The following is a 21,608-nucleotide window of genomic DNA, read 5'->3' on the forward strand; positions in this document are numbered from 1 at the left end:
CTACTTATTTTTAATATGCATAATATCTAATTCTCTTCAATTAAAATATATAATAAAACTTGATTTAAAGTCAAAGTTATTCATTCCACCATCTAGTCTTAGAATCATATTGAGTTTCTCAACAATCAAAGCAATGGTATCTGTGTTAGTGGTGGGGCAGCACCGCAACAGATCTTGATTGGCCTCCCTTTAACTGCAATTCGTCTAGAATCATTTCACCTTCTGCTTTCAGTGATTCCAAAAACTGGTTTGTCCTTCGGGTTTTACCAAGCTTCATGCCGAGGCCTTTAGGAGGAGCAGCTGCAGATGATGGCTAACGAACTGGTGATGATATGGTTCTCTTGAATACATAAATAATGATTATGTATTTACTGGAAAATGAGTCAACATCAATGGACAAATAAACCCAGAACAACTTCCAAAGCCACCTTCACTACTAGAAATTGAGCTACAATTTTGGCGTCAATATTACCTGGTCAATTGAAACTTTAAGCTAGGGGGGAAAATTTGGAACTTTAAACTTCCTGGAATCATCAAACAATAACAATCGTAACAACTTGTTGGGTGAAATTCCATTCTCTCTTATGAATTTAACAAAATTAATGACACTTATTAGGAGATGTTCCGACATGGATGGGAGAAAGATTTTCTAGCTTGATTCTTCTCAATATCCGGGGAAATAAGTTTGCGGGCTCCAACACGAGGAGTTTTGCCGTCCATTTCTTCACAAATCTTTGATCTTGCTTATAACCATCTCTCAGCTAACATACCTAGTTGTATTGTATCAATAATTTTAGCGCGTTGTAAACATTGAATGAATCTCGAGACCACATTTATTTTTTTGGCAATAGAATAATATTTATGGAGAAGTCGTTGCTTCTTATTAATAATATGCGCGGAGCTCTATTATTAATTTTGCAAGAATTATTAATCTTTCAGCTAATAATTTATCCGGAGAGATTCCGGGGAGACAACTAGGTTGCAAGGATTAACTTGAGCACATCCTAAAGACAAGTTCTTGCAATTTGATACGTACATAAATTAAATTATTTTCAATCCTGTGCGTTCTACAATTACTCCCAATTGAAATACTAGTGTCAAAAATTCAAAACATGAGATAAATTCCTTTTCCCCTTTGACAAACTGAATGAACTTTTCGGTATAAGATACCAGAAGAGATATCCCACCTACGTAAATACAACCAAAGTAATGTAGAAGTAACCAAAAAACTATTATTGTGATAACAAAAACGACCAGGTTAATTCCAAGTCAAAATCAATAATCACAAAATTGAGGAGGGATAAGGAACGGAAGAACATCGTTCAGACTACTTGGTAATTCTCTGTAACCAATTGTGTCCTCTGAGAAAACTTTGGGGGAGGTCCACCTCTCAAAGGCAGAACATTGGCAACCTGCAAAATGAACTCCCCATCAACTATGTCAAAGATACCAATGCCAACTAAACACTAATTCTTTTGTTCTTTCTCAAATTAATTTTCTGTACGCATAAGAGAGATTTTGAAAGGTGGAATTTCACTTTGTAGTGATAAAAATAACAATTTCTCTACTTTCAATGCTCAATAGTAAATAATCTACGAGGGCTATCCACAAATTTTATGTTTTCATTTTCCAAATATATATTTTATAACTAAATATATTTACACAAGTTCGAAGCAGTCTCAATATTCTTCATTCACAGGTTAGCATGGAATAACAAAAGAAAAGGAAAAGCAAACCTTTAGGTCACTGTATGTACTAGCAGCTGAAAACCGAACAGAAATAGGGAAGAATGCTGATGAATCTGCTGGAGGCACAACAAACTCCATCGATCCACTGCCAAGAAATAAAATAGCATATTTTATCAAAAAGCAAAACCCAAAGCATAATGATATCAAGAGTATGCAGTCTGAAAGAGATAAGAAGTGACCATTCCAGGATGGAGCACTTCAAAATTTTTTTCCTGACCTGCGGTTGGAGTTATCAATTAGAAGAATCGACCATTCCAGGATGGAATTTCTTGAGTCATACCTGCAGTTAAAAATGAACATATTAAAAGCCTTGCTTAACTGAAAGAATATGTAAATTATGAAAAAGAGCTACTTGATAAAGGAGTGAAGACAAAAACGACAATATTTAAAATAGATCAATAAATAGTAAAATCTTCACAATATATCATATCACATAGTTTCTCTAATTTTCTAAAGGTCTATCAAAATCCTCCCTCCTACAACTCATGACAAAAAGTGAACAAAACACTTCCACCCTAGGAAACCTTGCATCACCGCACTTTAAAGAATATATCATATCACATAGTTTCACATGGATTTCCATGTAATTTTACACTTAGAAAAGAGAAAAGGTGATAGCATAATCTCTCTTTCAACAATTGTCTCTAGATCAAGCGCCTATATTCATTGATTTCATAATAGTGATGTGTGAAGTTCACAGGGGAAAGAAAAAGGAGGAAGCAAAAGTCACTATTCGCAACTTCTGCCCTAAACTTTTAGAGATCCAATGAATCCCAACTAAAATGCAAGACACTGCATAAATAAATTGACATTTCTAACCTCCATTCTCCATCAATCTGCCTAACACTTGGTGCCTCTCGAAGAGCTGGAAGAGGTACTGAGATCACGACATTTCGCAGATCAAAGAAGGATGAAGCCTCATATTCAATGCTGACATATGTTTCATTTCCAGAAACAGAGGGCCAGCAGTTGACTGCAGGACAAATGGATTCAACCAATCATTAATGCATGCAACAGAAACAATGCGCTGGTAAAATAAGCTGCATAAAAACAAGCACACACTTGTCAATGGCACCATTGACTCATCAGCACTTTGCATTCTCCATTTCAAAAGACCAACACCTGCTGCGTCACCAGTTGGGAAAGGTCTATTAGGATCCTTCAAGCCTAGAATATTTTCATTGGCAAATAATTCTTTGTTCATGTTGGGGTGTGTCTTGAAGAGGATGCCTGGATTTCCTCCAGTTTCAATCTGGAAATAAGACAAGAGTACTTCTATATATCAATAAGAGCCAGTAGTACATCTACGACAGCAAGTTCAACAATTGAAGGCACATATATACTCGATCAATCAACATTAATAATTTTGTACGGGGATTGAACAAAGCTTGATTTCCATAAAAACAATCAATCTACTCAATGGCAGCTCATTCACAGCAAAACATGACACACTATTGTACTGCACCTAATATCATGATTTGAATCATCAAGAAAGAGCAAAAAGTACAAACTCTCCAACTATATGTTCATCATAGCCAGACATATTAGACATCAAATAGTTTACCAAATAAATTAAAAACACTATTGCAAACTAGACCAAAAAAAGGAACAACTAAAATAGATGCCATTGACATTTCTAGTAAGATGGAAAAAAATTTCTAAAAGAGGGAAAATACAAAATGAATGTGGCTGAGGCAGACAGAGAGCAGTCTATTTATATATAATAGAAAAATGGAAAAGTCATAGCAGTTTTTAATGATGAAGATGAGAGTTATAAAAAAAGAATTTCCCTTGTACAACATAAAAATTATTGTAACATAGACATAGACATACCCGGCTATCTACAAATTATTAAATATTTCTGAAATTTACCTAATATCAGCAATTTTTTTTTCTAGGTCAGATGAAGTTGAAAACTTTAAATTACAGAACACTATGAGAGTCATAAACATAGATAAAGAGAGAGAAGAGGGAAGAGGCTGAGAGAGACTACCTGAACTTGGATGAGCCCATCATCTTGATTAAGAATCTGAAGTGACAATTGCCCCTGAACGTCAAAGTTATTCATTCCACCATCTCGTCTTAGAGTTACATTGAGTTTCTCCTCAACAGTCAAAGTGATGGGATCAGTTGGTGGTGGGGCGGCAGATTTGGATAGGCCTGCCTTTGGCTGCACTTCATCAAGAATCACTTCACCTTCTGCTTTCAGTGACTCCAAAAATTGGTTTGTCCTTTGGGTTTTACCAAGCTTCATACCAAGGCCTTTAGGAGGAGCAGCAGCAGATGATGGCTGACGACCTGGTGATAAATAAGTATAGTTCTCTTGAATGTATATATAATAAGTCCAAGTAATAATAAGTATGTTTCTCTTGAATGCATATATAATAAGTCCAAGACATAATTAGTTCTCTTGAATGCATACATGATAAGTTAATAACTCCAACAGGCATTAACTAAACTAACAATCACAAAAAGAGGAAGCAGCAGGGGAATTCGTAAGCTGAGGGAGTATAACCTTTTGTTAAAGGATATCAGAACAATAATGTAAAATGGGAAAGAAAGCAAGGAAATAGAGAGAAGAAGAGAGCACAAGGACAAGGGCAACAAGAGAGTAGGGGTGTTCAGTCTGTTGGTTTGGTTACAAAACAAACCAAACCAAAATAACTGAAAACCAAATTAGATGATTTTTAGAAACCGAACCGAACTAGCAAGGAAACCGAACTCATATCCTCTAACATGCAAAGCTAATAATGAGTAAACATGAAATCACAATTTCAATATAAGAACCTCATAAATCAAAATTTCAAAATTCAATAACACTAACACAAGAACAATTCAATTTTGCATAGAGAAATGGACTAGGCCTATCTCCACCCCAAAAGCAAGGGGACGAGGTTTGCCCAAATCTTATATGTAGCTCAAACACCTCATCTCAAACCAATATGGGACAATACAGACCCTCCACACCCAAACATGAACATCTAGAGCGTAAAGTTTGTAGGCATACACATCTGCGGGTGATCCAACGTTGAAGCAAAGTAGGCTCTAATACCATGTAGAGAAATGGACCGGGTTTAACTCTACCCCAAAAGCTAGCTCAAGGGAAGGAAGTTTGCCCAAATCTTATACATGGTTCAAATACCTCATCACAAACTAATGTAGGACAACATTTCGTAAATCAATTAATGCTTAACTAATACATGAAAATAGCCACACCCATAAGAAGTCAACAACTCAGAAAAGGAAATCTCATGAAATAGACTCGAGCCCACAGCCAATTAATCCATTATTTGGAATAGAGAAGAAAAAGAGAGAGGCTTGGGAGCTTCTTCTATTTTGGGACCTAAAAGTTGAGGCGAGATGACTTGGTTAGCTTGTGACCAACAAATGGAGAGAAGTGGCTGACTAGACCTGACTGGCAGGGTGGTTGTTGTGTGGAGTGGAACAATGACTGCTGAATGCTGACTGAAACGATCGTCAAGAGGAGAGATGAGGGTCACAGCTGAGCATCGAGAAATAGAGTGTGAAAGGACCAATTGTCTGAGTTGAGGAAAGTTGAGAATTGAGAGGATTGTGATTTGTGAAGGAGAAGAGGAGATTACCAAGTGTCAACTGTGAGAATTGAGAAAAAGAAGGAGAAGCTGAGACTAAGAAAATGAGAGTCAATAGATAGAAGGGGGAAAGGGGCTAGGGTAATGACATAATATTAATTAAATCAGTTCGGTTATTTCAATTTTTTGACCTTAACAACTGAACCAAACTTAAATCACCAATTTTTCTAAAAATAACAACTGAAAGCCGAACCAAACTATCAAAATGGTCATTTTGATTTTTTTTTTTTTTTTTTCAGTTGGAACCGAATAATGAGCACCTCTGCAAGAGAGGAGGGAGAGACAGGGAGAGAAATCCAAAGAAGGAAAGAAAAAAGGATGAAAGAAAGGAAATCATCCATTCAAATTAATCATTACAAGTCCAGAAAACGAATCCAAGATGCCCTACGCCTCAATAGTTATGGGCACTACAAACCTAAAATTAACCACACAATTATGAAGCCCATAACCATTACATAGTCCCTCACAAAATAAGATCTTAAGTATAGAAAATTAAATATGACTATAAAAATTTATGTACGAAAAATTATTAAAACTACTAGTTAAATGAGAAAGCCCCAAATTTCTTTAAATAGTCCTCCATCAAAAGATACTAAAATTCAACGATATAAAACATTTTGATTTTTTATTATTTTCAAATAAAATTCACAAGTTGTCTTCAATTCATATTTATAGGCAATTCAGAAGAACTTTAATCATCTACCAAACATCAATATTAACCACAAGATATCAAAACTAGAAGCAGCTTGTAGAGTTCCTTCAGAGACACAGGAACAAACCTTTAGATTTGCTGGAAAAGGAGTCAACATCAGTGGTCAATCCAAACCCAGAACCACTTCCAAAACCACCTTCACTGCTAGAAATGCTCATATCACTAAATTTACTCTCAATTCTACCAGAACCCATTGACTGCAAGGACATAAATCCTCCTTTATCACCTCTATTCTTTTCGATCTGCAAAATGTGAGAAATATTAATAAGGTTGCATTTTAGGACATAAATCCTCTTTCCTTCACTTATTATTTTCACTTGCACAGCATTAAACAGATACCTTGCTTTTGTCAATCTCACTAGCTTTGCGCTTCATGACATCCTTGGTTTCATTGATCTTGCTCTGCAACACCAGCTTGTGCAGTTTCTCTTCATGACTCTCCATCTCACAATATTGCTTAACCTGTGCAACAGTCACATTTTCCTTGTGTCCAAGGGAGATTACCTCATCAAATGCAAAAATCAACTCAAAAGCTGTCTTGCAAATGCCCTCTTCATCAAGAGACATAGAGTATTCAGGCACCTAGAAACACTTAAGGAATCAACAAATCGTATATGCATCAACAATTCCTCAGAATAACTCATGCTTCAAACATTTAAAGTTTTGCAACAATAAAAGGTAAAAGAAATGCAGCAAGAACTAGATAAAACTTAAGGAAATAAAACAGTGAGCTGCTTTGTGAACATAAAAGATCATAAAAGGCACACTTTGAGAACATAGTTAGTTAAACATCAACAAGCAAAAGAGGATACAAGCTTGGAGAGTAGCCTTAGAGTCTCCAAATCTTCAAGAATGTTGCTCTGTTTATTTGTCACAAGTAGCAAGTACAAAGCCTCTATTGGCTGATAAACATATCGCACATTCTCAGTCTCAACATATGTATGCTGCTTTCCAGTTCCTATCAATTTGGGAAAGGCTGCAAGAAGGCCTTCAATCCTCATACGGGACATGTCCACAAACTGCCTAGAAACAAGCACTGCAGTACCCAAAAAAAAAAAAAGGGTTCAAGGCAAAGCATCTTCAAAATGTATTATTGCACCAATTTGATTACCATCAAACAAAACATAGGCACCTAAGATACTGGCCCAAGGTTGACTAATCCACAAAGATCAAATTTCAAGAAGAAAAAACAAATAATATAGGGGGGGAAAGCCATTGTCAAAAGAAAAAAGAGGAACTGGAAATTAACATTACGTAGATTTAACAATTAAAATTCTGCATATTAGCTTGACAAATGGAGAGTAGTATTGAATAACTCAAACATTTAACAAATTTATCGACCAACAAAAGGATTGTTTACAAGATTTCATTCATGCATGCCAATTATTTCTATTTTGAATAATGAAAACCCTAAATGCATAGAAAAATAATACACAAACCAAAATTTAAAGATAGGATGATAAGAAATAAGCCAAAGGCAAAAACTCACCTTTCCCAGACTTGCTCACTATAGAAGCAGCAAGCACAACCTGTATAGTTTACAAAATAATAGATGGACAATAAGTTTAGTTTACAAAATTAAAAGGGGCTGTAAAGAATTTTAAAAACAATAATAAAAAGAATATCACAATTTTACCATCTTGATTAATCAGAGAAATAGACCACAGAAAAGATTCTGCTTATGACCCCTGGAGAACGAGAATTCTGTTAGCATCACAAGAAAATTAAACAAAAAAACAAGTGATAGCAGTTAAATTTCAAATTATTTTAATTTTAAGCTGTTATTTTCCATTGAAACAAACAATTCATTATATATTAAACTGGACAAAACAACATTGATAAAGCCCCCTTCTCAGATCTATCTATAATCTACTACCCATCAAACAGGCATAAAGCAAACAGTTAACGGATCACTTTGGTAGCTAAGAAAGTAAAGGAAACAAAAGGAAAGGAGGCATTTAAAAAAAAAAATCCGAATCTGAGATCCAGATTGCAATGACCAATGCGCATTCTTTCATCTATACATAAATAAGAAAGAATAAACTAAACGTATATATCTCTGTTGTCCCATACCCTACATTCAACACAAACATAAGCAACAAGATTTGACAGTTCACCGATATGAAGCTTCGTTATTCTAATTGTATTTATTTATATCTTACATTTGTTTAGCCTGTTACAAAGAGATTAAGTGAACCACCAAATCACGAAAATAAGAAAAAGTATTAGATTGACATATCGGTAAGGACATCATTTTCTGAGATTACAGAGATGTACATCAGCAACCCAAAATAATAGCTCTATTATCTACCTAGTTTCAATGTTTAAAGTTAGAAAAATAAAGAAATGTGAAATCTGCTAAATTCACTTGATCTTTTGAAAAACTTTCAGAATTGGTGAAGCTATTCGTTGCCCATTAAGTGACCTACCAGTACCAGTGAGAGAATTGGAGGATCTAGTAAGATGGTTACGAATTAGAGAAATTACATTTCAGTGTGTATACAGAGTGACCAGATAAACAAAAAAAGCAGAGTGTGAAGGATAGATCTAATCTAAGAGAAGAAAACATGAGAATTAGAAAGATTGAAATAGAATATTGAAGAAGAAGATCTGAAACGCACTCTCACCTGGATCTAGCTGCTTGTTTGCTGTATCCTCTGTGTTTGAAGCAAGGAAGAAGAAGAGGCAGATCGTGAATGGACCAAAGGAACTATTCGAAGAATAAAAGGTCTTGGGTTTATAGGGTCCATCCTATGGGCTCAAAAGTGAAAAGTGATGAAATTTTTGTTACGGTGCATATTAATCACATGTGCCATTCTTTCAAAATATTTCCTACTTTCTATATATATATATATATATATATATATATATATATATATATATATATATATATATATATATATATATATATATTCTACCTTATTAATCCCCTCATAAAAAGAGAAGAGAGGGCATGGGAACGCAAAATCTCACAAGGCATGAAAGACAAATGCTTGGCATGCATGGGATATTTTTTTTTTTTTTCAGCAAAGCAACTAGTCAATTCCTTGCTTCTTGGGCAAATTATCCAGAAGTAAATAAAAAAATAAATTGCTAAAAGGGGATGACATATAAATTATTTATTAAGAGAGAGAGAGGGGGAGACTTTACTGTGATTAGCATCTAGGTGTTTAAAAAAATAATTTTTTAAAAATTGAAGTGGAAAAAAAATAATTAAAAAATAATATGTTTGCAAGACATTACTTAAAAATAGTAACAAGGGCTTATTTGGTATTGCTATTAAAACTGTTATTGAGAAAATCACTTTTTTAAATATATTAGTCAGAGAGAGTTAAAAAATAATTAAAAATTAAATTTGATCAGTTTTAGTCATAAGAATACTAAAATAATAAAATAGTTTTTTTTTTTAAATTTCTTTTCTCAACAGCATCTAAAATAGTACTTTTATTTAAAAAAATAATTTCAAACTCTGAAACTCAATACCAAACAGGGCCTAAGTATTGCTCTAACTCATAAAAATTTTCACGTGGACTAATTTATAATTCGCGTTGACTGATTTGTTTAAAAAATTAATTGCCCAGTAGGACGTTACCCTAGGTAGCGACCTGCACTTGCACCACTGTTAATAGACACATAAATCTAAGTGTCTTTTTTTTTTTTTTGGTAAATCCATCCACCAAGTCCACTCTTGGAAAAAGAAAGGAGAATTCGAAGGCTGGACATTAGCAAACTCCTTCTTAAAAGAAGAAGAGCAATCTCCTGTAAGTAGAGTTTTTCTCTGTGGCCTTCACACATGTTACTCAATTTGCAAATTTAAGAAGTGGGTCTTTCCATCATTCCAGTTTCGACCATCGTCTCATTTCCTCTCTCCTTTTCAAGCCTTTTCTCCCTCATCTCAAATCTCCTTTCGGACTAGCATTTATTCCTTTCTCCATCTCACCTATGCATCCAGCAGAGCCTTCTTTATCAGATATCATCAGCAAAACTGAGTCGCTCAGTTGCACTGACCCTATGTTGGAGTTAATAGGTTCAGATGACTCTGGTTTTCACGTGACAGACAACAAATTGGTTGCTCGGATTATTGGTACAAGAAAGTATTGTTCATGGGTCCTAAAATCCACCATGAGCAAGATTTGGAAGTTGATTTTTGATGTTCAAGTGCAAAGTGGACCAGAGGGGAGTTTCATTTTCATTTTCGAAGATGTCAAGGAAAGAGATGAAGTTCTTGAGGAAGAGCCTTGGCTTTTAGACAATAATCTTCTTATTCTGAAAAAGTGGCCACCAGACAAGTCTTTTCAAGCTCTGGATTTCTCTACCACTGGGTTTTGGCTTCAAGTACATGGCTTACCGCCTAGCAATTGGAATCAGCAAAATGCACAGAAAATAGGGCAGTTGTTTGGGGGCCTAATTTGTGTTGATAATGTTCAAGGGCCAAGTCAAGAATGGCATCCTTTTCTCCGGTTGAAAGTTCGGGTACTAGTGGAAAAGCCCCTTTTAACAGGATTTTTCATTGCACAGGGAGGGGAAAAGAAGGATTGGATAAAATTTAAGTATGAAAGATTATCGATATTTTGTTTATGTTGTGGAATTATAGGGCATATTGCCAGGAATTGCAATGGGAAGCTCAATGGTGATATTGTCCCTCCATCTCGGTTTGGTTTGTGGCTGTTGGCAAAATCCCCAAATCCACACCCTTATCAGAGAACTCTTCATCTTCAATCTCATTTTAACAAAACCCAGGTTCCAAATGCTTCTGTTCCTTCTCTGTTGTTAGATTTACCATCAGATCAAGTGGTTTGTTCCTCAGGAATGGGTCTGTAATCGGCGGCGTGTCTCTTAAACACTCAGTCCATACCAGCATCATCTCCACCTTCTGACCCATCTACTCACATTAATTGCCCTGGTACTAAAAAGTAGTCTTTAACAGCAGCAGAATCAGTGGGTGTACCTACTGGCTTGGAGGCGATCACACTGCTCAAGGATTTGCATGCTAAAGGAAAATATCTTTGCTCTTCGATTTTCTTGAATCCATCCTCTAACTTTTAAAATGGGCATAAGCAAGGCATAGAAATTGCTACTGACAATAATAACCATCAGATTGAGACTTCTAGGAAGGAGAAAATCTCATTTGTTTATCAATAAACTCGATCATATGAAGTTGTGGAAAGACTGACTCAGGAACAGACAATAGAAATTATTTCTATGGGCTTAAAACGAGACAGGCCCACTTCTTATCCTCAACCAAGTCAAAATACGACTTGTTCCAAAGCCCCTTCTCTTTGGGCTCTACGAAAACGAGATGATCAAGTAAATTTAGCCCAGCTTCAAATTAAAAAGCAAAAGCTCTTGGACCCAGCAATTGTTATCCCCAAGGCCCTCGATTTTCTACTCCATCTAGCTGCTAGTCTTTTAAAGCCAAAAAGAATTATAACAGGCCCAAATGCTCAGGAGATAGCTACAATCCTAAATATTGATGAGTCAAGCAATTTGTTTCCACAAAAAGATTCGGCTATAGATAGCTTTCTTATGATTGAGAGTACAGCAGGTCACAACTCTCGAAATTTGGAATCTCTATTACCAGAATATAGGGTGTTGAAGATACCAAATTTCCCTCCAGCATCTAAAACTCAAAAGAGTACATGGAAACGTAGGGCAAGGGCAGCAGAAGGAAGAAGTGGATCTAACAGCATTCATACCAAAAAAGAAAGTTCAATAGTTCAACCAATAGATGATGTTGACAATCACTTGGTGGCAATAGATAAAGATGTCTCCCAATCCTCTGAGGCTTCGGTGGCTAGCCAAAAGCCACCACAGTCACCATGACTACCATTGCTTGGAACTGTCTGGGGCTTGGGCAACCTCAGGCAGTTCAAGCTCTACGAGAGCTCATTGTAAAACATAGCCCCTCCATTGTGTTTTTGATGGAGACAAAGAAGAAAATAAAGTACTTAGAAAGTGTGAGAAGGCAACTTGGCTTCACTAATGAATTTTATGTTGATCCTTGTGGCCTTTTAGGGGGCTTAGCTTTATGGTGGACTGAAGAGACACAAATTTCAGTGTTAAATGCTTGTCCAAATTTTGTTGACTGTGATATTATTTTGACTGGGCAGAACATGAACTGGAGAACTACCTTTGTATATGGGTGCCCTTGCTACTATAGACAAAAATGCTTTTTGGGAAGATATGAAGCTTCTTTTGTCTCCTTATCTTGAACCCTGGGTGTGTGTTGGTGATTTTAATGCCATTTCTTCCCCAGATGAAAAGATAGGAGGAGATACTGTTCGGCCTTCTCAGGTAAATTGTCTTCTTAATTTTTTAAATCACTGTGATCTAGTTGATTTGGAATGTAAGGGCCCTTTCTTTACTTGGTTTAATAAATAATTTGGGCGTAGGGCAATTCAGGAGCGTTTAGATAAGGCAATTGCCTGTATTGAATGGAGGGAATTGTTCCCAAAAGCTATTGTTGTTCATGAAGCTTTGTTAGGCTCAGATCATAGGCCCTTGGTGCTATATATTGAATGGTGTCAACCTAAGAAACATTATCTATTTTGCTTTGAGGCAAAATGGCTTATACACCCTCAATGTTTATCTGTTATTTCCTCATCCTGGCAAAATCAAGTACATGGGTCTCCTATGTTCTCTATGATGCAGAAGTTGAAACTTTGTCGATCCTCTCTTAGTAGATGGAATTCTCAGTGTTTCCAAAGTAACTAGAAGGAAATCCAGTTTCTAAAGCACAAGCTTGAAGAAGTGTATAGCAGCCCTATTACAGAAGCAAATAAAGAAGTAGAGCAATCCTTGCTTAATTGACTTCACGAACTATGGCAAAGAGAAGAAATGCATTGGAAGCAGCGATTTCATATCAATTGGCTTAAGGAGGGAGATAAAAACACTCGTTTCTTTCACCTCTCCACAATTCAAAGAAGACAAATAAATACTATTTTGAAGCTTAGAGGGGAAAATGGAAGATGGCTTGACTCTGATACTGATATCAAAGATGAGATTTTCATCTTCTTCAAGAAACTTTATCGTTGTGGTACAACCAGAGGTGAGGAAGATGTGGCTAGCCTGCTCCCACAAATTGTTACAGATGAGATGAATAGTTTTCTTCAGAGAGAAGTATCAAATGAAGAAATTAAAAAAGTAGCTTTTGATTTGGGAAGCTTAAAGTCTCCAGGTCCTGATAGTTTCTCAGGCATTTTCTATCATCAAAATTGGGACATTGTTGACAGTGATGTTTGCAGGGTTCTTAGAAGTTTTTTTGTTTCTGGCTATATGTTAAAGGAGATGAACAGAACAAATGTAGTTTTGATTTCAAAGTGTAAAAATCCAACTTCCATCAATCAATATAGACCCATCAGTTTGTGTAACTTTATTTACAAAGTTATATCCAAAGTGCTTGTTAACAGACTTAAACCTTTGATGGATGTTTTGATTTCTCAATACCAAACTGCTTTTATTCCATTAAAAGCCACTGTCGACACCATATTTTGGCCAATCCCCAGAATTAATAAACTTTGAAATCGATCCCCAGTACTAAGTCTCCCTTTGACTGCTAACCACATTTCCGATCTCTCCTCACAAGGAATTGAATCAATACTAAGTCCTCACATCAGTCAAAGCCTTACCGGTCTATTAAATCACTCACCGATCTCTCAAACCCATTGTCGAATCTCCTGACCAGTCAAGTATATTCCTGATTTCTGTTGACAAATGAAATTGAATTGACACTAGATCTTTGTTACCATTTTTATTGCCGATCTCCCTTTCAAAAGTTTAAGAATAATCAAAGGTTCCGTTCCGGTTTAATGATGATCCCGATCTTAAATGTTCAAGCCAAATTTCTAATTTTAATCAAGTCCCGTTTAGCGTTGGTTCCCTACCGATCTCATGCTCATTGTGTTTTCCGATCTCTCACACTTAGGTTAACAATCACTCAGTTATTTCAACATACTCAGACAATCAAGTGTTTAAATAATTTAGAAATTTTCTGATCACATCCATTTATCGAACAAAAGAGGCATTCCATCTCATTTCATTTCAAGAATTTGTACAAGTTATTCAGCTGGAGGATCACCCCCAGCCTGATCTACATTTTGTTCATCCTCTCTCTCACCCTCAGCCTCTTCCTCGCTATCCTCACCTTCATCCTCGGGAGCCAGGTTAGCCATCCAAGAGAAGTCCTCCTCGAGATAACGCTTCTTGAGCTCGGCCAGGAGATCTCTGTGAGCATTCACATAAGCGCCGGCCACTCCGGTCACCATCTCTTCTTCTTTCGCCTTGAGCTCCTCAGCAAGGTGAGCGAGTTGAGCAGCTTCATCGGCCCGGAGCGCTTGCACTTCTTTAAGAGCATGATCTCGCTCAGCCAAAACATGAGCTTGCTCGGCCAGCTTGTCCTCATAGTACTTCATTCGCCCCTCGAGTTGAGATATGTAGTCCCGAGCGGATGATAGTTGGGATCGGAGGGAAGCTGCTTCATGCCCTATCCTCTCGACCTCTTTACCCAGGCGATGCGCCTTCTCCCGGACCATGTGCTGGTTCACCAGACACTCAACGTTCAGGCTCATAGATCTGGTCAAGATATCATCAAGGCTATCCGAAAACAGCCTGTCCCGATCCTCTCGAAGGCAGATGGAGGACCCCAATACCTTAGCAAAACCTGGGTTCTCTCGAACAGTCCTGTTCTTCTCCAGCGAGTGGATCAGAACTTGAGCGCCGCGGGAAAGGGGCCTCACTTGTTGTTGGGAAGGACCCCCTTCCGCGCCCGAAGTAACTGGAGGAGGAGGAGGCGGCTCCTCCTGGTGAGGGGGAGATCGGACCATTTCTATGATCGGCGGTCCTGAAGGTTGAGACGGGCCTTCTCGTATTTCCCCGGGCTCATGACGTGGTGTCTGCATCTCCTCGGCCCGCTTCATCTCCCGTACCTTCCGGGAGATCTCCCTCTTTCGCTTCCGGCTCTCCTTGGAGGCTTCGCCGCTTGCCATACCTGCACAAAGAAGAGGTCAGTGAGATCGCTAAGGTCCTGAGATCTGAGATGTAGAAAATACCGATGCCGAGGTCAGAGAGCTGAAGCCCGCGATCTTTTCCGGTAATCAATTCCATAGTCCAATGGTGCAGCTCGGCGGTCACTGCATCCAAGCAAGAGAACTTCTCTCTGGACGCCTGCTCCTTCAACTCCATCACCATTGCGCCCTCTTCCCTATTCAACACGACGCCGAATTAAGGGGCCTTGGTGTAGCACTACGAGGGAAACCCTCAAAGCCGTTCGGAATTTTGCTCCTTAGAATAAAGAAGCGGTTCTTCCAGTTTTTCAGGGAGGAGGGCAGATCGGTGAAGAGCCCGCAATGTGGCTTCGCCTGGAAAAACCAGTACTCTTCGTCCTTTCGACGAGTTAACCTATGCAATTTGGCGAATACTTTAGGCATAGGACGGAATCCCTTAGCTCGGCAGAGGCCTCGGAAGGCTACTAAGATCCGCCACGAGTTCGGGTGAACTTGAGCTATGCACACTTGAAAAAATTTTAAGACTTCCTTAAAGAAGTCGTCAAGAGGGAACCGCAGCTCGGCTTTCAACTGTTCTTCGTATACCATAATCATGTCGTTCTCTTCGAAGAAATGATCGGCCCGAAGATCGCCGTGACACCGGATAAGTTCATATGAATCAGGCTCAATGTTGTGCTCCTGGCTGAATGACTGCAGATCGGTTTCTTGAATGACCGATGGCAGCTCGTCCATGGGAAGATTCTCTTTCCCTGAAGAAGGCACATGCTTTGATGATGTCACTTGTTCCCGAGCTGGAACGGAGACTCTAGGAGGTTCAGGTCGCGCGCTTGGCCCGACCACCTCTACTTCATCAGATGACCACGAGAACTGGATGGAAAGAGGGCTCCCCGCTCTCTGACCTTCGGCGCCGCTCATTTTCAAAGGAAATAAAGAATTTAAACTAAAAGAAGGATCAAAACCCTTACCGGAGCTTGATCGGAGTCGGAAGAGCTTGAGAAAACAAGAGAATTTTGAAGTTGTTCGCGAGAAACTGAAAATGACACAAGAGAGCAAATGGCTAACCCCCACCCCTATTTATACTCGTCTGAGCATTTAATGCTCATGATGTTCCAGGTGGTGCATCGGATAGTGGGACTCGCCAGCTGTTCTGACACGTCTCACGAATATTTCTAAGATTCTATGAAGAGATCGGTTAATTATAGAGCGGCAGATCAAGGTGTTTTGAGTTACGGATCGGATAAGTGTCATTTAAATGAAGAATCAGATCGGATAATCACATAAAAGATCGGAAAATAATTAATGCAATAATAATAAAATGATAATCGACAAAATAAAATCTTTATTTCCAAAAGATCGGATTACATCATTTGGGCGATCTCTAGGAATCGGATTACACTAAAATTGGATTACATCATTTCGGTGATCTCTAGAGATCGGACTACATTGAAAATAAAATACATCATTTGGGCGATCTCAGAGACCGGTGGAACATCTCATCTAAAGGGCCTATGTCAAAGGCCACATTGTGACTGATCCAAAGGATGTCATTGACCAGAATCGGACCGCTGTCGGAACACCCAATGTGGAGGAAAGCCGTTGTCGGAACACCCAATGTGGTGAGAAGCCGAATAAACTTGGAAGAGCAACCGCCAAGGGTCGGCGGAACATTAGCAGTCTTCTCGACCGAAATCGATTCGCCGATTATACCGGTCGAACGACTCGAGATCCAGATTGGTTAATTGGTCCAGTTCTCTCACCATCATCAGATAAGGTTATCACGATTATTCGATCACCGGGGTCATAAATTTTTAGTCGGGGAATAAAGAGGTCCATCGGGAAGGGATCAACAACCACAATCATGGCCGGAACTACTGCCGGAGCAACTAGAACAGGAAAGTAAGAAGGAAGAGAGAAAAATCGAATAAGGAAAGTCTCTTCTGTCAGGGGTATATATAGGAGAAAATCGAGCATTTATTGCTAAGCAGAAAACGAAGCGGACACTTCGGGAATCGAGGGGAATTAATGCTTTGACCAGACCGGGCCTGATTAAGGGAAATATTGGAATAATAGAGATCGGAAGAGGGGAGACCGGTATGAAAGATCGGAGAAGGATCATGTTAAGAAGATCGGAAAGGAATAGAGAGCAGAAAACAAAAAGAATAAGGCGCCTACCGCCGTCGCCATGATCAGAGCCGAGGTAGTTAAAACGTTGTAGGTAAAATCTCAACCGCACGCCCCAGAATTGCCCACATTACTGATAGGTGCCAGAATATGTCATGACAGCGCTGTACCTCCCAATCTCCACCGTTGATCCAACTTGTAAGGATGAGCCCAAGGCCCTTGGATCAAAGAAGAAGACGACAAAACCAGCGCCTTTCACTCCTAGCCCTTGGATCGCCCCGGACAAGAGAATTTGGGACCGTCAGATTAGAGGAGGAAAAAGACAAATATTCTGAAGTGGATCTCGGTCGTCTATTCTGATTCTCTTTAATTCTTGAGCTTAGGATTATGTCCTTTGAAATCTTGACCCTCCATCTCTCTCAAGATAGATCCTGACCCTTCAAGGGGAACACCTGGTCCCTATAAATACCTGCATGAAAAACTGTTTAAAGGACGGACAAAAAAAGAGGATGTTACTATAGCGGAAGAACTCTGAAATTTAATTCAGATCGTTACTCTGCTTTCATAAGAAGAACTTTTGGAACCAGTTTTCTGAAGTGTTTTCTTAAAAGATTTTGAACACTGAAACTCTCCATTTTCAGCTCGTTCATTATCCCGTAGCGTTCACATTTTTTTTTTTTCAGTTCCTTGTTATCTTTATTTTCACTTTCATCGCCCATGCTCAATCTCATTTAAACTCGGGTATAATTATGACTCGATTGCATTTAGTGAAGCACTCTTTGTTCCAAGGCGAACCTTGGTCTCCCGGCTATCAACTTGCAATCTTATTGCGTTTTGTGATTCTCGGTTAGTTCACTAGAATCGACTCCTTACAGGTCAGTATTCATGTTGCCATTTTATTAAGTTTAGTTCTTGTTTTACGCATTTCCATTCATCTTTCTTTACGTATGTTATTTTCTTTAAGTTCATATCACGCTAGAAAGATACAGAGAAAGGTTATGCTCTAGTTTATTCCCGTGTTGATACCTTTGTTAATCTTTATCATTTCTGAGCGTAAGTCATCTAGTTCCAAGCGATACATAAGTGGTTGGATGAGATGTGTGTAACGGCAACTTAAGAGTCCTTTTGAAATAATGAAAGGTCTGAATAATAAGCCTGGAAAATGGTAAAGCTGAGTCATTAGAATGACTCAGTAGGTCATAGGGCAAGACGTCATAAGACAGAGTAAAACCAAACCCTGGATAACTAAATGGAATAGATCGGCTACCAAAAAAAATGCTGGTGAAGCGACTATATAGGAAGGTCGGAGGATTCGGTTTGGCATCCCCTGCCCAGTCCTAAGGTACCAATAAGTTAAAGAAGTCTTGCGCAGACCCCCTGACACCTTTGAACGTCATAACCCTTAGCCTTAGGCCCTCTCGATAGGTAAAATTTAGAGAGATCGAAAAATCCTTATCCGACTACCATTTAATTAAAAGAGGTCGGAGGAGGGTTCTTATCCGATTCTCAATCAAAAATTTTAACAAATATCTTAAAGGAGATCGGAGGAGGGTTCTTATCCGGTTCTCAAGCTTAAAAATTTTAATAAATATTAAAAGAGATCGGAAGAGGGTTCTTATCCGGTTCTCAAGCTTAAAAATTTTAATAAATATTAAAAGAGATCGGAGGAGGGTTCTTATCCGGTTCTCAAGCTTAAAAATTTTAATAAATATTTTAAAAGAGATCGGAGGAGGGTTCTTATCCGGTTCTCAAGCTTAAAAATTTTAATAAATATTAAAAGAGATCAGAGGAGGGTTCTTATTCGGTTCTCAAGCTTAAAAATTTTAATAAATATCAAAAGTTAAAAGAGATCGGAGGAGAGTTCTTATCCGGTTCTCAATTTAAAATTTAAATAAATATTTAAAAGAGATCGGAGGAGAGTTCTCATCCAATTTCAAAAATTGGATTCTAATAAAATAACCCTTCAAACAAAACTAACATACAACAGTAACTCACAAAGGTTGTCTCATTTACTTATGTATCTGGGTAATCCGAATTAGTGAAAAATCGAATATTCCTTTTGTCAAAAGGATTAACATTTCCATTCAAGTCCTCCTAACTAATTTATAAAGAGTGCGAAGTTAAATCTACTTACCCTAATTAAGGGACGAGGTGGGGTGCCTAACACCTTCCCCACCCGTTTACGGACCCCGAACTTAGAATCTATGTTTTGAAGTGGTTTTATTTCAATTTATCTTCACAAATGGTTTTCTTTAGTTTTCCTCAAAACTAAAGTGGCGACTCCTCATTCTTTTCCACTTCGGTGAGGGTTTGTTCAGGCGACCGCAAAACACCTTGCGACAGCCACCCAGGATAATTTCATAATTGCCCATGAGGTCTTTCACTTCCTGAAGACTTCCAACAGCAAAAATCATTCAATGGCAATTAAATTGGATATGCATAAAGCTTATGACCAAGTGGAATGGTCTTTTCTCCAAAGCTTTACTATAATTTGGATTTCATACTTCTTGGGTTAATTTGATCACATAATGTGTGACAACTACCAGCTTCTCTATATTGAAAAATGGTGCTCCTACTCCTTCTTTCACTCCAACTAGAGGCTTACGGCAAGGAGACCCCCTCTCCCCATATCTTTTCCTCTCCATTTCTCAAGCTCTCTCATGTTTAATATCAAAGGCAAAAGAAGAAGGTCTGTTGAAAGGAATTCAATTATCTAGAGCCTCTCCGGTAATCACCAACACTTTATTTGCAGATGATACTTTATTATTTGGAAAAGCGACTTGGAAAGAAGCTTTCACTCTTTATGACATTGTTTCTAAATACACAGAAGCTACAGGCCAGAGAGTGAATTTCCATAAATCCAGTATTTTCTTTAGCAAGCATATTCCTTCAAACCTTAAGAAGGGAATTCTTAGATTCTTTAATATGCGAGAAATGGCTATTGAAGATAGATATCTAGGCTTGCTTTTTTTTTGGGGTCGATCAAAAATCCAAGCTTTAAACTTTGTGAAGGAGAAGGTGATTGCCAAAACTCAAGCTTGGAAGCAAAAGCTTCTTTCCCAAGCTAGAAGAGAGACTTTGATTAAAGTTGTCCTTTGTGCTGTCCCTACCTATTCAATGAGTATCCTTAATTTCCCTACAGGCTTCTGCAACCAGTTAAATAGGGTAGTATCAAATTTTTGGTGGGGAAAGGTAAATGATGAAAGAAAGATGTATTGGATGAGTTGGGGAAAGGCTTCCTATCCAAAATCTCAAGGAAGAATGGGATTTACAGATTTTAAACTTTTCAATTTGGCTTGTTTGGCCAAGTAAGTTTGGAGATTGTTGAAAAATCCTTCTAGTCTTTGGGCGAGACTTATAAAGGGCTTATACTTCCCCCATTCTTCTTTATGGTCAGCTCCAGCAGCTTCTTGAGGCTCTTGGGTTTGGCAAAGCCTATTAGCAGGCTGTGATTTTTTGAAAGAAGGGATTCGGTTTAATATAGCTGATGGTAGAAAAACTCGCATTTGGGAGGACCCTTGGGTTCCTTGTCTTCCAAATTTTAGAGTCCAAAGACCTACTAATTGCCTCCCCACATTAATATGGTAGCTGATCTCATTGATCATAACATTCTTCAGTGTAAATCTCCTCTTATATCATCTCTCTTTAATGAAGCAGATGCTTATATGATAGGCTCTATTCCTATTGCTCCTTTAGGTAATGAAGACTCTTTGGTGTGGCACTTTGATAACTCAGGCTTACATTCTGTAAGGTCGGGCTATAGATTTTTGGTGAGCAAGAACCATATTATGAATAATTCTTGCCCACAACAATCAATGAACATTCTAGGAAAGTATTGGAAATCCATTTGGAGTTTAAAGGTGCAGCCAAAAATTTGGGTCTTTCTTTGGAAAGCTATGCAGAATGCCTTATCAGTTCCTGCGAACCTTGCAAAACGTTCTGTTCCCATTCATCCCTCCTGCCCTATCTGTAATTCAGATATTGAGACCATTGAGCATATGCTCTTTTAGTGTGACCATGCTAGAGCTACGTGGTTTTTAAGTCCTTGTGATTACAGACCAAATCCTATTGGTTTTGCATCCTTTAAGCAATGGTGGACATCAATTGTTGAGGAATTCCATGGCATTTCATTTATGTTAAACTCAATAGCAATTACTTGCTGGATCATTTGGAAATATTGTAGCACAGCTATTTTCGAGAACTATCAATTAAATCCTCGAGAATCAACGCTTCGTATTCATGTTAGCCTCTTGGAAGTGGAGCAAGTATCAGGATTCCTCCAATCCCTGAAACCTTTCCTCCCTCTTTCATAGTTTCTTGGATTCCCCCACCCCAAGGAGTTTTGAAATTAAATTCTGATGTTGCTTGGAAGGATAATTGTCAAGTGGCTTCTATTGCAGTAGTGGTGAGAAAT

General features: G+C 38.2%; 2 protein-coding genes across 4 annotated transcripts; one reads left to right on the plus strand and one right to left on the minus strand.

Moving 5' to 3' along the window:
* Window positions 1–1,113: 1,113 nt before the first annotated feature.
* LOC110637632 (coatomer subunit delta) lies at window positions 1,114–8,813 on the minus strand. Of its 3 annotated transcripts, none has more exons than XM_021787842.2 (12): window positions 8,699–8,813; window positions 7,708–7,759; window positions 7,561–7,600; window positions 6,884–7,107; window positions 6,411–6,653; window positions 6,139–6,313; window positions 3,742–4,046; window positions 2,811–3,000; window positions 2,568–2,721; window positions 1,966–2,028; window positions 1,737–1,833; window positions 1,114–1,412 (listed from the first exon to the last, which is right to left on the minus strand). In XM_021787842.2, exons 2-12 carry the CDS (start codon window positions 7,708–7,710, stop codon window positions 1,323–1,325), a joined length of 1,584 nt encoding a protein of 527 aa, XP_021643534.1. In that variant the 5' UTR covers window positions 7,711–7,759; window positions 8,699–8,813; the 3' UTR covers window positions 1,114–1,322. The 3 variants fall into 3 exon arrangements, with proteins under 3 accessions (XP_021643534.1, XP_021643535.1, XP_021643536.1); XM_021787843.2 differs by having other exon boundaries at window positions 8,693–8,715; XM_021787844.2 differs by lacking the exon at window positions 6,884–7,107 and having other exon boundaries at window positions 8,699–8,812.
* Window positions 8,814–10,013: 1,200 nt separating this feature from the next.
* LOC131182828 (uncharacterized) lies at window positions 10,014–10,892 on the plus strand. Its single transcript, XM_058152155.1, has one exon. The coding sequence runs from the start codon at window positions 10,014–10,016 to the stop codon at window positions 10,890–10,892; it is 879 nt and encodes a 292-aa protein (XP_058008138.1).
* The last annotated feature ends 10,716 nt before the right edge of the window (window positions 10,893–21,608 follow it).

The sequence above is a fragment of the Hevea brasiliensis genome, chromosome 9, assembly GCF_030052815.1.
Source record: "Hevea brasiliensis isolate MT/VB/25A 57/8 chromosome 9, ASM3005281v1, whole genome shotgun sequence".
Classification (NCBI taxonomy): Eukaryota; Viridiplantae; Streptophyta; class Magnoliopsida; order Malpighiales; family Euphorbiaceae; genus Hevea; species Hevea brasiliensis.

What these genes read in the sequence shown, in the direction of transcription:
- LOC110637632 (XM_021787842.2), bottom strand. An exon ending in AGTGAGCAAGTCTGGGAAAG is followed by an intron (nt 7,108 to 7,560) that starts GTGAGTTTTTGC and finishes TGGGTACTGCAG; the next exon opens with TGCTTGTTTCTAGGCAGTTT. An exon ending in GTGAGATTGACAAAAGCAAG is followed by an intron (nt 6,314 to 6,410) that starts GTATCTGTTTAA and finishes CACATTTTGCAG; the next exon opens with ATCGAAAAGAATAGAGGTGA.
- LOC131182828 (XM_058152155.1), top strand. Translation starts at nt 10,014, where the DNA reads ATGCATCCAGCAGAGCCTTCTTTATCAGATATCATCAGCAAAACTGAG.